The following is a 17,612-nucleotide window of genomic DNA, read 5'->3' on the forward strand; positions in this document are numbered from 1 at the left end:
GGGGCAGTCCACACCAAGCACGGAGCGTGCCTATACTGTACGCATCCTTACCCTTTTCACGAATAAACGATCAGTGCAACGAAGCTTAAGATCTTTAGTTCGTGTATGCGAATCGTGCCATAAAATCATTCTGTAGCGTTCGCTTCACTAGCATGGTATAGTGGGTAATTTGAATAGCTCATTGCGCGTGCTCTGCTTGTATGAATGTTTCTCGGTGATTTCATTCTCGACTAAATGAAAACAACAAATCCCTTATTCACACACTCTACGCACGCTTATGTGGGCCTATAACAGATAATAAGGCATCTGTACGGGACCTGAATGCTGCCATAATCACATAATTCATGCCATCTTAGCCACCAAGGGTGCATGGTGTGTAGCTGTGCAGTCTAATACTCGGGGAGGCAGCATCCAGGATCCATAAGGTGGTACAAAGAAGTACTGTATGCTTAGCTCCGAAAGCAGTCTTCTAGTGCTCCCACCAAGAAGGAACTATAAGAATGGGCATGCACGTGAGCATGCATGATGAAGCTTCGAGCTCTGGCACGAAGATCGTCACAGTATAAGCATTTTTTTCGTGGCAGCCCGAAGTAAAAGGAGTCAAAATGGCGACATTACCATTTCTAAAACCATGCGCGCAATACATTACAGACATCCTGTGCTGTGTTGTCAGGATGTTCGTAACATGCGTGACAACGGTATAGCTACTCATAGATTCCCAACATTCAATGAAAACTGCGGCACCTACCGAATTCTGCCATTCACTATGATGAGTATGCGGTCAGCCAGGACGTCTGCTTCATCAAGATGCTGGGTCGTGAGGAATAGCGCGCAGCTCCTACGAATCTTAAGGAGAAGCTCCCACATCTCACGGCGGCCCTCCGGGTCCATGTTGGCCGTGGGCTCATCCAAGATGATCACCTGGGTAGTTGTTTACTGCTGTTTAGTCAGTGACACGCCATAGTTATGATAACATTAAGCCCGCGAGGAAAGAAAATGGCACCCGATGAAATCTGGTAAAGTTGCGGTAGTCCACGAATTCACATCTCCCCTCTGTCACCCATTCTATAGACTTGAAGGTGAAAATCTAGCCTTACAGTGAAACACAGCCTATAAGTGCGAAGAAAACCTTATTAGAAAGACATATTTATTACTGTTAAAAGAAAGTCATAAAATGATTAGAGTATCATCAACCACTCCTTCTCATTAACGTTCTGGAGCCACTACACTAACCGAAAAGCAGTGGGAGGCCCAGTTATGAGACCTGGGCCTGAAGAATCAGAGGAGCATGTTTCAACGAGTGCGAGCGATGGCGAAGGCCCGCGGCTACCTTTCATAAGGAGGTCATCCACCTTGGGCGCATAATGCGTTTTCTCAAATAAAAGTCTATTTTAACTCTCTCTAGAGCGTGCATGTTTTCCCTGGACTAATTAGGCTAGTTTTGTATATCTGACGTTTCAGCTGTCAATTGCTTCAGTTGGAATCTGGCAGCCTCTTTGGCAGCTAACATGGCAGAGCGACTACGGAACAAAGGATCTAATATTGACTAAGACATTAGGCCAGTAATAATTTTCGATAGGCGGCAAAGATTTATATAATAGTGCTGGATGGGTGTAGTTTTTAACACTTTCATGCAATAGCACTTCGATGACGCTTTTTTCTTTTGTGAGCATCAGTCATCTTCGCTGGCTTTTAAAGAGCAAAGCCCATGAGAACGCATGTGATTTGCGACAGTGGTGGACGAAAGCAGCTATTGTTACACACTTTTCCGATGCTGCCTCGAACTTTCGTCCACCACCTTCACGTATGAACAAAAGTGGTGTGCGCCTAAAGCGAGTTCCATAGCCTTGAATTAGAATTACTTATGTATTAAAGCTGCTATAGAGTTCACTATGACAACAGCGGCCACTTTCATCGTATCTTCAGCTTTACCAAGCAATTATCAGTGCTTTTTTAATTATGCCTGGGGGTGGACAACTGTTTCTGTGTTATTATTCTATCGAGACTTAAACATAACTTCAGCATGCTATCGTTTACAATAAGAATAAATTGAAGAAGTGCAGCCCCAGCCTAATATCACGGTATGTCAGGAAAAGATTCAGCGAATCTACAAACGTGCTTTTGCACTGTTACACACCTCTGCATTGTATTATGAGCGCTCTAAGTACCATTGCATCATTGCTCATGCTTACAGCAGTGTGAACGGAAGTGTTAAGGACGAACCTATTTCAACAATAACAACGCCATCGGGTACAATCGTTGCTACCGGACATGACGCATTGTCAGTGCGCTGATACAGCATAAAATGAATCGCTCTTATGCATTGTACCATGTCTGGCTCCACAATTGTTTTGAATACAGGGTGTACAACATTCCCAACGTTTGCGTATTTTCTCCCCTACCTTCGGTTTGGACACGATGGCCAGAGCAGCGCAGAGGCGTCGCTGTTGGCCCAAGGACAACGTGTCCACCAGATCAGAACGGTACTGAATCAGACCAGTTTCGTTCAACAGGGTGACCACTTCCAGCCGAACGCTGTCGTATGGGGTGCCCTTAACCTAGAAATGACAGTGAACAGTCAAGTAGACAAGGTGGCAGTGAAGATTGCGCAGGAGCCGCGTGTTACATGCAACCATTCACGTGATAGGAAGCTTACGACAGCGAAGAAAACTAGATGCTCTTCAACGGTGAGGTCATCGAACAGGATGTTGTCCTGAGCACAGTAGGCGATGCTTTCGCGGGCATCCTTGGTGCACGTCATGACGTCATATCCGCCCACCAGCACATTGCCCGAGGTGGAGTTAGTGAACCCTGTAACGTTAGTTTAAAAAAGCTCGTTGTCGTGGCCGACAGCGTGTCCGACCCTTATTAAAATATCACAGCTACTCTCGTGTTTGAGATCTCTCCTGTGCAAATAATAAAGTATGAGGTCTGGGAGAAAGTGCATTTCTGTTTTTTTTGCCATATTATTGTCCATTGATGGCTCATCATTTCGCTTCATATACTTTCTGTCTACGCAGTTTTTTTTTTCAGCGGATAAAAGAAAAAAGTGTTAGACCCCTCTCCCCTTACATTCGAAAGCAGAACTAAAAGTAATCATTTTTAACCTTTCATAAGTCATAATCCTTTCGCTTCGTAAACTCGCAATGTCAGGTGTGCGTGAGCCTGACGATCCTCAAATTTACTTTGTGTGACGCTGTGAGTCAATTGAATATGTCTGTACAGACTCATATTTGATTCCGGGTAGCAAGTTGTCATTGAACTTGCCCTCCACACTGCATGAGCTTGCCTCACAAGTATTTGACACTGCAATGCAGAAAGCATGTTGTCGTGCCACTGACACTGAAAACCAAGCTACAAATAAAAAAATCGGACTGCTGCTAGCGAAAAAGCAGACAAAAAGAGCGGGCTACTTCTAGCGAGAAAGCCGACAAGAGCGAAAACCGCAATGGAACTAGACACAAGTGCGGTGGACTTTAAGTCGCTCAATCATCTTGTGTAAGCGCCGCAGCAGTTTCAAAGTTTTTTCGTTTATGTTCTCAAAACTCATATTTTTTATTTAATTAGACATAACACGCAAACATGGACACGAGAAGGAAGTCAAGACATCAAAAAAGGTGTTTGTGGCGTCCTTAATTCCTTCTTGTGCCCGTATTGGCATGCCCTGTAGCTTCAAAATGAATGCCTAATGAAGCAGTCTGCTGCAAGTTATATTTTTGGTATTTTTTCATGCCTGAGCAAGTTCAACCTTTCTAGTAATGAAGATTTTTCTACTAAAACTTGAAATAACTTATCAATTTAGAGGTTTTGCAATAAACTTCAAGAAATATAACCCTGCACGAAAGTGTATTATGGCGGCTTGTTATGCAATGGTGTCCCTGTTGCCGAAGCATTATTTTTTGTAATATACCCTCATGCTTTATTTATTATCTAGTCTGATTTATTTTAGTTGATTGCGCTGGTAAAAGATTCTTTCATTCCCTTATAGCAAATTAGTTTTTTCGTTAGAATTTAAGTGAGGCTTGTTTGCGCAGTTCTCTTTTAATGAAACGTTTTACTTTTGAAAATTACCAAAAGAAGAACTTGCTTTCAAAATTACCCCATATGAACAAAAAGGTGTTCTTTAAGATGCATACTTCTGTGTAAGGCTTGGCCTTATTTTAACATTTTTTCGATGCACTTATTCTTATATTGTAGGCTTTTTAAGATTTTCCATAACCTAACTGAAGTAGTGCTTGTCGCAAGGCATTCTCACTGCCATCAATGCGGATATTAGCATAAGTAAAAAGCCGCCGTTGCATATTGGCATTTGAGGTTGCAGGGTTTTATTGTAAGGGTATCTGAGCTTCAACATTTAACGTCAATGCAAATAAAAACTACGCTTTGTCGTATTGAGGAGAATGAGTTTTCGCAGCGCTTATTCATAAACTGAGTCTCTGCTTGACGATCGATGTGCTGGTGGCATAAATTACGGAGGTATGGAGTCATAGAAAAGCCGAAATTCAAGTCAATATTGTGTTAACTCGAAATGTCTGATCTGTGAATCATAGGAAGTGCATTATCTCAAGACGTACAAAAAGAAAACGGAGCCTCTGCCTAATGGTGATAAAATTCCAGTGCGGCATGTGATGTCTAAACTTTCTACATGAACTCGAACACAACAGCAATACTGCTTTTTGAATCCGCACTAATAGATGTTTAGTTTGTGCCGAAGTAGCCCGAGTCTACTCTCTCGGGCATCGCCAGTACTACAATTATAGCCACAAGTGAGACCACTTGCTTCAACGGAGAACTTGTTTTAATATCTATTTAGTTCCAATTCACTTATGTCTTTGTACTAAGTTTTCGGTATCACATGTCATCATAAAATTTACTGAGAGGGCGTCACAAAGTAAATCTTAAAACGCCGGCAAATATTTAGAGATTCAATGCAATTTGCGCCTAAATATAGTGAACAATGCAACAGCAACACTAAGTGTGATTAAGAATTGAGAGCTCCACACATATAGTGTAGCCAAGGTTGGTCGCTTCCTCTCAGATACCCAGCCTCGGCAAACAACTTTCGGCTGTCCAAGCAAGCCCGCGAACTAGTGGTGAGGCATAGCCTCGACGTCTCCACATGGGAGATCAAAGGCTAGGTTGGAGAAAGCTCTGCAGGCTGCTTGTTAACATGGTACCAACCAAAACGAATGAACGCTGTAGTAGCTGATCCTCTACAGAGACATCTAGTGGGTCTGTCCCTGCGGCGTACTGCTTGTGGACGCCACTCGCTCGCAGGGTCCGTGAATTGAGCCTCTTACTTACCGGTGATCATGTTCAGCAGCGTTGTCTTGCCGGCGCCGTTGTGGCCAAGAAGCACGGTAATCTGGTTGTTGAAGATGCGCAAACTGACGTCATGAACGGCTTCCACGCCGTCGTAATCCTGCGACACGTACGCATCAGAAACGACGTGTCAAAATCTCGTTTAGTGCAGTTTAACCACTTGTGAATGAATCAATCAAAAACAACTTTTATTAGGTTTATCAGGATGTCAACTGGTATTCACTTTTCATGGTCATGACTGCATGAGATCACTTATATCGGAAGTGGCTAGCTATATGTACGCGGCCCTTCTTTGCTTTACCTATCGATTGAAAACTGTTTATGCTTATCTAGCTGCAAGAAGCACACCTTCTCGTTGTGAAAGCTCTTCTCGGTCCTGGAAGCTTATCCGACGCAAGCCCTGTGTTTAATGTAATCGGACGGAAGGTGATTAGACAATTTGCTTTTGTTTTGGCACACTCTCAATACATGGAACTATTCAAAATGTTCCCCGAGACGCCAAGACAACCAAGTGCCAATTTTAAACTAGTAAGAACTAGTATACAAATAAATTTATTAGGGGAAAGTAACAGCGATATCATAGTTGCTTCGGGTCGCGGTGTTGATGGCGATTGGTGCTTGCCTTGCTGACGTGAAAGAGCTCTATAGCGACACATTGATCTCTTGGTTCCGGCTCGAAGTTTGCAACCTCTTTAGCCGACCTCAACGGCTCCTTGAGGTACGTCATACTGGGCAGCCAATACTCCATCTGTGCAGTATATTGGGAGGAAAACCATACGATCTGGATCAGCACTATTTTCATGAATATTTATGAAGACTGCACGCATATTTCTTTCTTTCAAACTTTGCATACAAGAACGAGATGAGGATACCTCTCAAGTTCAACCCATGTATCGCAGCGCCAACTTTTACAGTAAAGGTCCTCTCTCGTGTTCACGTAGAGGTTTGGATCACGATGCAAATTCAAAAGTGGGTCTTTATGACATTGTAGAAAAACGTTTTTATCGGTAGTTTCATCATTCGATCTATTCAGCGGCACTATCTGATTCTGCCTTACAGAGTGACCCCAAAACGGCAGCTATATGCGTTTGTGTGAATGAGATGAAGTATGTAAGCTCGTACTGCTGATCACTTCATAAATGGCGGCCTCCTCACTAACACTTAATTTTCAGATTGGCTGCGAAGAGCCTACCTTATTCAGGCCCCCGAGAACGCCACATTCATTTCAGGTCATTGACATGACCTGAAATGGACGAGCAGTCATTATTAGTGTCTTCCGCCATTTTTGCCCGACAAGTGCACAGTGCATTCTTCTTTTCTTCATAACTCGTGCAATTTACAACAGTGCACCCCTTTTCCCTTTTTCCACGCATACGCCGATCATTGTGGCCTCGGTATCGTATTCGAGGAAACGCTGTAAGACTATAAATCTGTTTCTGCTGTGGGAGTAGACCATTAGTCGGTGCTTCGCAATGAACTAAGACGTCAATCACCTTGAATGGGTACAGGAGGGGCTTGGCGATTCCCGGCCCAATAGGCATTACGTTGTCCAAGTACCAGACCACGACTCCGATTAAGCAGTCGCACATCAGGCCCACGAACACGATCTCGGCAATAGTCACGTTGTCAGGTGTGGCGGCGTGGCTAGCGAAGTTGGACCAGTTTGCCCCAAAGGGCACTGCAAAGCCCCCAGAGCATAACGCAACCACACAGAACTCAGAAAATAAAGCAATGATAACAACACTAATTGTAGAAACATAACTTGAGCTTTATATCTAAATTAGAGTAAGTCATGCAGGTAACTTAGTTTCTAACAGTACCTGTTAGTCTGAGAGATTCTGCAATCAATCGTTGCTTTTAAAAAGCCGTCCGCATCTTCCCACGGTGAAACTCGAGTAAATGCGTCACCGAGTGAGATGGGGAGGGGGGAGGGAGTATCACGCGGAAATTGCGTAACTGGGTATGGTTTGGAAATGCTTAATTGTTATTTCGTCTTTATTGTTCCTAGTTATCAAATGAAAGAAAAGCGTTGTTTCTACGAGTGGTGGGACGCTGATGTTGAGTTGTGCCCTACTACTGGTTGAAGATACTGTTACTTCCATCGCATATACTGGAGTAAATCAAAGCTACAAGTCAAGCGAAAGCCAGCTATAGACGCCCTTGAGAGAATTCCTAACGCGCGCTCTACCGCTTATGTACACATCGCCAGTGTTCTAGGGAGAGGAGTACGGGGACGCGCATACACACCGGAGCAGGCGTCTCGTCGCTAGATCGTGCGTCGGTGCCTTTGGCCACGCGATCCGGTGGTCTGCACACTTATAATCACGCCTGCGTGTGTTCTTGAGCTGTATATTGCGCTGAGTCACGTTGAAAATTTTAATTCTAACGGTGAATTAACCAAATGATTACTTCCCGCCAACTTTAGTCTAGAACAAGAACATAGCCCTCTGACCTCCAATGTGGTCTGTCCAAACAAATAGTTCCCTATTTGATACGATCCCCTGTACAATGCTATTCGCAAAAGGTCACACAACCTGATCTTACATAGTACTTCTAAAGAACTGTAAATTAGGATCATCGTCAAAGATTCGATATGCTGTTGGCGGCCCTCTCTCACGATTAATTATTTTGAAAAAAAAAGCCAACTCCGTGAAGCTAAAACAGGCAAAAGAAATACAAATTGGCTGGTGTGAAAGGCTGCATATATGTTCGGTGAGCTTCGTGCTGTCGTGTCAACCGCTATATACTACCCTGGTAATTTTCTTCTCAAAGCGAATATTACAACGCATATCTGCTCAAACAGCTTCCCACGCGCGCGCGCGCACGCACACACACACACACACACACACACACACACTCACACACACATACACGCACACGCACACACACACAAACACACACACATGCACGCACACGCACACACACACACACACGCACACACACACGCCCACACACACACGCACACACACACGCACACGCACACACATACGCTCAAGCACACGCACTCGCACACACACACGCACACGCACACACATGCACACGCACACGCACACACACACACGCACACACACACGCACACGCACACACACACGCAGACGCACACGCACACACACACGCACGCACACGCACACAAGCACACGCACACACGCACGCGCACACGCACACACACACGCACACGCAACCACACGCACGCACACGCACTCGCACCCACACGCACGCACATGCACGCACACGCAAGCACGCACACGCACACACACGCGCACGCACACACACACAAATCACTCAAGAAAACTCTCACGAATCACGATCACGAATCGCTCAAGAAAACACTAAATAAACGCAAAAAAGCAGTAAATTTGAACATATTCACATATGACGTGTGACGTGAAGCAATTTTCTTCCCGAGTTAAAACGGCAGTAAAGGAAATTCAATATTCCCATTCCGAACTCCAAAAAAACGTGTATGCCACCTTCAGATAAAGGCTTCTTCACCCTGAGTTTCAATCTGTTTTGTAAGGTACCGAACCATGATCATGCTAATATTCAGTAACGCTCGGTATGCAGCTCGTTGGGGTGGTCGCCGTGCTTCGGCCATACAGATGGCGTTACTTTGTCGATTTCTTGATTTTTCTGGAGGAAAACGGCGTAAGTGGCCTTTATTAATCGCGTGGCCATATTACCAGAACTTCTTTCTGGATTCATTAGTTTTGTTGGCATATTGAAACTTCAGCCGGAGCAAGCGAATGTAAAATGCCTGAAAAGTGAGTGCGTCCCCATCGTGGCCAATATATATATATATATATATATATATATATATATATATATATATATATATATATATATATATATATATATATATATATATATATATATATATATATATATATATATATATATATATATTGATAAGACAGCATGGAATGTGAGACGCGGGCACGATTTCCCTCTCAGTACTTTGCGCACTGCGAAAGGCACGCAGTAAGTTGCAGTGTCTCACCGAACTTCTCGAAGCGCTCGAGAACGCGGAAGCTCCAGTGCAAACTCATGCCGGGGAAGACGGACGTCACCAATTTGTGGCTTCGCTTGATGAAGTAATAGCCCTGGCCACCGGCATTCTCGAGCGCGAGGAACGGCATCAGGCAGCTGAAGGTCCAGTACAACATGGCAGCGGCTACCGCAGTGGATGCTGTGCCGGAAAAAAGGTAGTGCAAAGGGCGAGGTGGGCAAAACCACAAATATGAGAGTTTTAAGCCATATTTCTACTCTGTCCACTCAATACTAGGTGACATTAGGTGCAATTGAGGCCCTTCCGGCTCTACGTCGTGGTGAGTTCATCACGTGTCTTCGATATGCTTTTCAGCTCTGTTCGAGGCTCTGTAATCATTGCGCTTGCAACGTTCTGTTCCCAGACACTCATTGGCCAAAAATTTCGCTTCATATTGCTCTCGGGAGTTAGGGACAACAGCTATAGAAGCCCCACTGCTTCAGCAAGTGCATGCGTTCAACACTGCGAACTCGAAAGAACGAAGGGCTGAGGACCTCAGTAGTTAACGGGATGATATTGCCATCGGTATCAATGTCGTATACCCTTCATTAAATTGACACAATGTCAGGAGTTACGTGAGGGGCTGCGGAATACTTTCATTGGGCATGAAATGGTACCTCTGCACTGCGTATTTCAAAAATGTGAATCTGTAAATAGGTTCGTAAGTAATATATAAGCACATAATTTACAGTGATTGGTTACGGACGACATAAAAATAATAGACTGATTATGAACATAATGATAAAGGGGACGAAAGCTCAAGCAAGAACTCTGGCTGAGCAGTTGCCACCTTGCGCGGATAATAATTTAGAGCTGCTTGTTAGATATATAATATTTAATATAATATAATATTATATAATATAATAAAATATAATAAGATATATAAAGAAGCTGTACGTAAACGAATATGCACCTACGTATTACGGGCAGATTGAAGTGTAATTTGTATTTACACCATGGCGGCAATGTAGACGAATTCACAAAGTCGGCGTCCAATACAAAAGGGTACAGGCTAATAACTGGAAAAAACAACATGGCGGCTGAACAGAATGCGTGTGCTGGCACGCTGGTCTGCTCACAGAAAGGCCTGGGGCCGGTTTCTAATGTGCTTAAAGTAAGCTGCTATGAATTCTCTACAGATTCGAACATAAAATAAATTGAAGAAGTAAGGATTTCATAGGCTTTGCTTAGCTTACTATAAGCATCACGAATTGGTTCATGCGGCACATCAGGTGCTACCTATTACTACTTGCACTCGTGGCTTTCTCTTCAGCATTCAGCCTAACTGTTGGCAAGACTGGCGCGATTTGAAACTCCCACCTAATGGCAGTTATATCAAGGATCTTTAGAGCTAATTCTGCCGACTTGTAAGTAAGTAGCACAGCTTTCTTGAAAAGGAGGGATAGTCAGATACTGACATAATGAAGCGCTGACTCTGAAATTGCACTTTTGTTGAACTAAGCACAAAAAAATTATGAACCATGATGGGATGTGAAGCAGCAGTGGTGCGCATGGCGTCGACTTAGTTGGAACGAACGTCAACGCGGGTGCTGCAAGAACGGTTTGAAGTGAAACTTAGTGCAACGTTTACTCGAGTAAACGTTTGTTTGAAACGCAAAGACACGGGAGACGAGTTGGGTTATATCTAAGTTTCACCCCAGTTAAACGAGCCGCAAAAGTTTTTCCACTCGACGTGTGGTTGAGCGCTGCAGGTGGCGAAGAGAGTGACGCGAGAGAGAATCGAGTTGCGAGTGGGCGCTGCGGCGAGCGTGCTGCGGGTGAGGGAGAAAGTGACGTCAACGCACAGCTATGGCGTGACCTACTCGGCACCGCTCCAATAGCTATAGCGTGGGTAACGCGTTGCGGCGCATTTGTGCAGATACACGCTGGTATGGCATTATATACGTGAATCAAAAGCTGCTTCACATCTAAAAATGCGGGAAACGTTTCATAAATAGATGCTGGATCACTGTAGCTGCATAGACAAATCCATGCGTGAGAAAACAATACTAGCGTCGCAGTTTGCTCACCTGCCCAAATTTTGGCATATTTAGTGCATTACAATATCATATACAGCATGAAGCTTGGGCAGTTTTTGCTACAACAATCTTTAAAGCCACGAAACTGGGTGCATTTTGTGGTAGGAAAACCACCCGGTGCAGACAAAAATTTCAGAAAATTGCTGTGGTCCTCGACCAAAACCAAAGTCTAGCGTACACATTTGAAAATTATGGAAGGGTTGCTTAAACAAGCTAGAGCCCTATAAGTATGGATAGCCAAGTGCTGTTTGGTTTGTGTGTATGGTTTGTTCACATCTTGGTTGGGCTAACAAGAGATTTGCCTCAGAGCAGATATTCGAAGAGCTTTTCTTCTCTTCACAAACAATTGACACGTTTTACTGGTACCTAGTCTTAACTACGCCCCATATACCTTACAAGGAAATTGTGAGACAGCAAATAATGTAGCAGAACTGCCCAATATCATGCAAGCTAGCAACTACTTGTACCCTTTGCGTTTGAAAGAGTCCAGTATAGATCATATGTCGGCTGTGCTACCATGAATGCAAAAAACAAAAACTACACAAAAGTCATTGAACTCCTGTCCTAGTAAAATACGTTCAAATACGCAAATATTTTTTGACGTAGAGAGCGCATGTAAAAAAAAAACTGGCAGAATCATCATACAGTGGGAATCAATGACATGCGAAGCACGAATGAAGAAGGTTGCTAGGTCACTTTAAAATCAGCACAACGTTTAGAGGCGGAGGTAAATGGTGCCGTAGATGAGAACCATGCCATGATTATCATGTTTACCGTGTCATTTACCTTCGTCATCTATTCACATCACGTGAAACCAAATTAGGTATATGTGGAGCTAGCGAAATGGCGGTGAGCGCATCATGAGTGTGTCATGTAGTCATGTGGTTAAATGACACGCATGCCATGATTATCATATTTGCACCAGTCGCATACCTTCGTCATTCTATCACGTACCGTAACACCAAATCTGGTATATGTGAGTCAAGCGAAACGACCGCGAGCGCATCATGAACGTGGAATGTAGTCATGTTTTTACATGACACGGATCTCATGATTATCATGTTTGCATCAGTCACATACCTCCGTCATCCATTCACGTCCCGTAATACTAAATTTGGCATATGCGAAGCTAGCGGAACAGCCGCGAGCGCGTCACGAGTGCGGCATGTAGTCATGTTGTTACATGACACCCATGTCATGAGTTTCATGTTACAGTCTGTCGCTTGTGTTCACCATGCCGTCATGTCATACCATACCAGTTTTACAACATGTCATGTGAACGAAACCACCGCAAGAGCAGCAAGACCATGATTTTAAATCATGACATTCATGACGTACATGTCTTGATTTTCATGTTATGACTAGTCACTTATGCTCATCATAGTCATGTTTTGTCATACCAATTTTGGTATCAATACCAATACCGATACGGCCAGGAGAGCTACAAGTCCTAGGCGACTAGATAGATAGATAGATAGATAGATAGATAGATAGATAGATAGATAGATAGATAGATAGATAGATAGATAGATAGATAGATAGATAGATAGATAGACAGACAGACAGACAGACAGATAGATAGATAGATAGATAGATAGATAGATAGATAGATAGATAGATAGATAGATAGATAGATAGATAGATAGATAGATAGATAGATAGATAGATAGATAGATAGATAGATAGATAGATAGATAGATAGATACGCTGAGTCGCCGAAGTTCGCTAAGAAATGCTTCGCATTTAAAAATACTCACGACTGGCGAAAATCATGGAGAGCAACGTGGCGTGCATGAGACACGAGCTGCAGAAGCACATAAGGATGCAGAACAAAAGGAACGGATCGCTGAACTGGATGAACGCGCGTCCATCTTCGTTCCTTTTGACGCACAGAATGAGCATCATCAGGGTCACGATGATCAGGTGCATGAAGAAGCCACTGATGTAGTGGCTCACCCAGTAGACGCAATCGTTGAGGCCCACCACGCGCAACATCTCTTTCATACCTGAGCGAAAGGCAACCACTCGTTAAAATATAGGATTATAGGTGAACCTGTGTGGTCGGAAGCTCGTGGCGAAATCAATCAAGCGCTGACCAATTGTACACAAACACACACGAAAACACAGAGCCGTTTTGGTGCAGCTACGAGAACCGAGATGGTGCCCCGCCAATGTAGTCCAGGGGCTAAGGTACTGGGCTGCTGACCGGGAGGTCGTGGGATCAAATCCCGATTGCAGTGGCTGCATTTTAGATGGAGAGCAGAATGCTGTTGGCCCATGTGTTCACATATGCCTAGACAATAAAGAACCCCAAGTAGTCGAAATTTCCAGAACCCTCCACTACGGCGTCTCTCATCATCATGCTGGTTTGGGACGTTAAACCCCTCATATCATTCAAGAACTTATATCAACGTCCCCATATTGTCAACGAAACGTCTTTGCCTTCATGCGTTTTGAACGATTGGTCGGCCCTTGATTTTTGTCACCAAGTATGTTTTAAGGAAGAAGCCTTAAATGCTTCATCTAGTCATGAAATCGTGAAATTTGGTGTATCCTGCCATATCATCGCGAGACGGTGCTGTCAGTACGAATGGTTCGAAAAAGACCAACCAAGTTATAATGAACTGTCAAAACTAACGCGGTACTCATGTGCCCGTACGTAGGCCGATGGCGTACCGATGGTTCCAAAGTTTCATTGTGACATGACATGCCGTCATTTAAGCAGAAAGGTGTAACGTCAGAGAGTTCCTGTAACACCACAACGTCATCACCATGGCCTCATATCAGGACACCATCACGCGACATCGGCGTTAGGTGCCGAAAACAGGCCGATCACCGAGACCATGCAAAGCCATCTAAGCTGCAGAAAACGTTGGAGATAGGGTCAGTACAATACATACAGAAGACGAAGAGTAATTATAAAAACAGGATGGTTTAAGCCATCTAAGCTGCAGAAAACGTTGGAGATAGGGTCAGTACAGTACATACAGAAGACGAAGAGTAATTATAAAAACAGGATGGCTTTTGACTTCCAGTGGTATTAGGCGTGTGAGTTTCAACAGTTCAACTGCTTAAGCATGTTATTGTACCGCGTAGTGAGAAGAAAGAGAGGTTGAGGGAAGGAAAAGACGTGACTTCTGCATCCCGAACTGGGAGCACGGCTCAGGGTCATGTAGGAGGAAGAGCATATATCGTAAAACCATCAGTGACATGCACTCGCTTCGTACTCCACTTTCGTCTTTCACGTGCTCCGATTGATTAAGAATGAGAACTCGGAAACTAGGGTGGACAAATATTTAACGTGCAACGCCACTTAACTACTTAGTGAGCAGGCAAAAATCCCGCAACATCACGTACCTCCTAATCTCGTAACTAAATATTACACAATGTTATGTAACAATAGTCAAATGCTCAAAATCACATAACATCACGTAACTAGTGACGTGACTAAAATCAAGTAAAATCGAGTCACGAGACTAAAATCACGCATCTTCACGTAGCAACTCCTCACGTCCCTAATATATATACACGCAATATCACGAAGCATCTGGTCATTTCACTAAAAGCGAGAAATCTCATGCGAAAGCTAGTCACATGACAGAAATAAATATGATGTCAGGTGAACCTTAGTCGCCTGGCTAAAAATCACGTGTCATAACGTGACTAAAATCATGTACCATCACGTAACCAAGTGACATCAGGCACACGGGCACAGATGTCACTTGGTTACGTGTCAGTAGTAGCGTAACTAAATATCACGTAACCGCCAGTCTCATGACTTGTTGCCACGAAAAAACTGCGTATAACAACTAATCATGTAACTAATACTGTGTAACATCACAAGACATACACACGCGACTAAATTGACATGGTGTCGGTGTCGGGTAAAAGCGTGTCACTTGACGAAAAATTGTCATATCTAGTAGCAACTGTCGTTTGGCTCATATCTCGTAATGCCCGTAATAATCAGTCACGCCGCTATGTTCGCGCAACATCATATTACATGTCAAGTGCCACGTTCCCGACCGAAACCACGTAACAGCTATAGTCCCCGCCAAAATCATACAAGAATTATGTAGTGTGGCGAACCGATCCAAATAGGTGAATTACCATGTGGGACCCTACTTAGTACTACTGTGACCATACCTACAGCATTAAAAGCAAAAACTTTGAGGGTCAGTTGGCCACCAGCGCAGCTATTTCTTTCAAACTTGCGCCACTTGTGCTAGCTGTAATTTTTTCTATAAAAAGAGGGCCATTGCACGTAAGTTCTAAGTTTACTTGGAAACACGGTATTTCTGATTGATTGATTGATTTGTGGGGTTTAACGTCCCAAAACCACCATTTGATTATGAGAGACGCCGTAGTGGAGGGCTCCGGAAATTTTGACCACCTCGGGTTCTTTAACGTGCACCCAAATCTGAGTACACGGGCCTACAACATTTCCGCCTCCATCGGAAATGCAGCCGCCGAAGCCGGGAATAACACGGTATTTCTGGAAAAAAATAGTACTACAAGCGAAAAATTCTAAAAATAGGCAGGCTGAGTGCCAACGCTAACGATTCATGAATTAGAAACGTTTTACATTAAAGTGTAAAGTCGTGTTACTCAGAAAACCTACTACAGCAATTTTTTCCAAGCATTTCCCATATGTACTGACACTCTTCAATTTATTTCTTTGAAGTAAGGTTCCTAACTAGTCGCTAACGCACAATGCCCCACTAAAGATTATACTGATGGTACTTAGCTGGATATGTTGCCAGAAAGGGAATGTAGATGTTTCGATACAATGACAAACTATATAAAGCAAACTATTTTTCTGCATGCAAACTAATAACTGCATGCATTTAGAAACGAACGAAACTGCATTAGAGCAATTTTACTGTAGCCAATGTAAGTGATAGCCGCAACTTGATAATCATTTACTTGTAAAAAGATGCTCAAATTACCAGCCAAAAGCTACCTATGTCATACTGCGGTCATATTTCGGAGCCTGAAAGTTATGGCATAGCACTTAGTAGTGACGGCTTTCACAACGTGTTATTCGAACAACATGCATACTAAGCTCTTGATTATACAATAATTCCGCCTTATGCTGCCTTCGAGTGAACTGCTCTTTTCATTTATTGGAAGGAAAGTGGGCTCCTCTTGGGATGCGGTTCAAGCTCGTGCCACATGCGCGAACATGCTCAGCCCCAGTGACCCCGTTTTCGCCTTTATCCAGCTTCGGCACACGCAACACCTCGGCTTTTCTTCTGCTGTATCACGCGCTCATGGAGACTACCTGGTAGCATTGAGTTCAGTGTATCTAAACACATAACAGGAACTCATTATTCAAGCTCATATTATATCTATGTAATTATTTCAGATATGCCGAATATAGCACCCTTAAATTTATTGATGAACATGTGATTATTTGGTATGCCATATAGGTTGCGTACAATTCACACGATGAACACCAAGTACTGGCAATAGAATTGTTCTTGATGGACAATGTCGCTTAACATGAAGGGAAGGATCTCAATTTCGTATAAATGAACGGTAGCGTTAAAAAACTCATATCGCAGAAATTCTAGCGCCGGGGTCGGTTGTGGGGAAAAAATACCTTGTCCGTCATCAAATATATTGAGAAAAGTCAAATAAAATAAAAAAATATAAATTTGCTGGCCCTAAGTGAGGATTGAATTCACCTGGGTCGTTTGTGGAACCGGTAAATGTTCTACCACACAGCAACGTATCTGCTTAAAAAAAAAACTGGAGGTACCTTCCGCTGGTTGGAAATTCAGTGAAAGTGTTTTACAGGATGTATAAACGCTTTCTGTACACAGGATTCGTAATGCAACATGCAATGTCGCATTAATGTCGCGTGGTTCAAGCGTATAACTTTTTATCGGGTGTCGGAACAAGTGATTATTATAATGACTTTGTGCTGTAAAGCCGGTGAGCCATTAAAAAAGCCCACAGGCTACTGCGCGTTTTCTCTTAAGACTACGTATCGGGTGCATAGCCAGTTCAAAGACATTTCACCTGCACAATTGCTTGTAGTTTAAGGTATTGTACCCATTACACACAATACAGCCATATGCGAAAGCTGCACTAGCGCAAGTAAATTTCAGCATTATCGATTACGTAGTAGCGATCTCCAATTTAAACTTCCTATTATTACCATACAATAAAAAAGCATAGCCCAAGCCCTCCATACAAAT

General features: G+C 43.4%; 1 protein-coding gene across 1 annotated transcript in view; it reads right to left on the reverse strand.

The window, feature by feature from the left end:
- The window catches only part of LOC142785159 (phospholipid-transporting ATPase ABCA3-like), a 31,344-nt gene that overhangs the window by 1,136 nt on the left and 12,596 nt on the right, over nt 1-17,612 (reverse strand). The window contains exons 5-12 of the mRNA XM_075883611.1: nt 13,164-13,412; nt 9,320-9,508; nt 6,816-7,000; nt 5,945-6,070; nt 5,305-5,422; nt 2,657-2,811; nt 2,403-2,558; nt 749-921 (exon numbers count right to left, since the gene is read on the reverse strand). Of these exons, the coding sequence (XP_075739726.1) occupies nt 749-921; nt 2,403-2,558; nt 2,657-2,811; nt 5,305-5,422; nt 5,945-6,070; nt 6,816-7,000; nt 9,320-9,508; nt 13,164-13,412 (1,351 nt within the window). The remainder of the gene's footprint in view (nt 1-748; nt 922-2,402; nt 2,559-2,656; nt 2,812-5,304; nt 5,423-5,944; nt 6,071-6,815; nt 7,001-9,319; nt 9,509-13,163; nt 13,413-17,612) is intronic.

This window comes from Rhipicephalus microplus, unplaced genomic scaffold (assembly GCF_043290135.1).
Source record: "Rhipicephalus microplus isolate Deutch F79 unplaced genomic scaffold, USDA_Rmic scaffold_18, whole genome shotgun sequence".
Classification (NCBI taxonomy): Eukaryota; Metazoa; Arthropoda; class Arachnida; order Ixodida; family Ixodidae; genus Rhipicephalus; species Rhipicephalus microplus.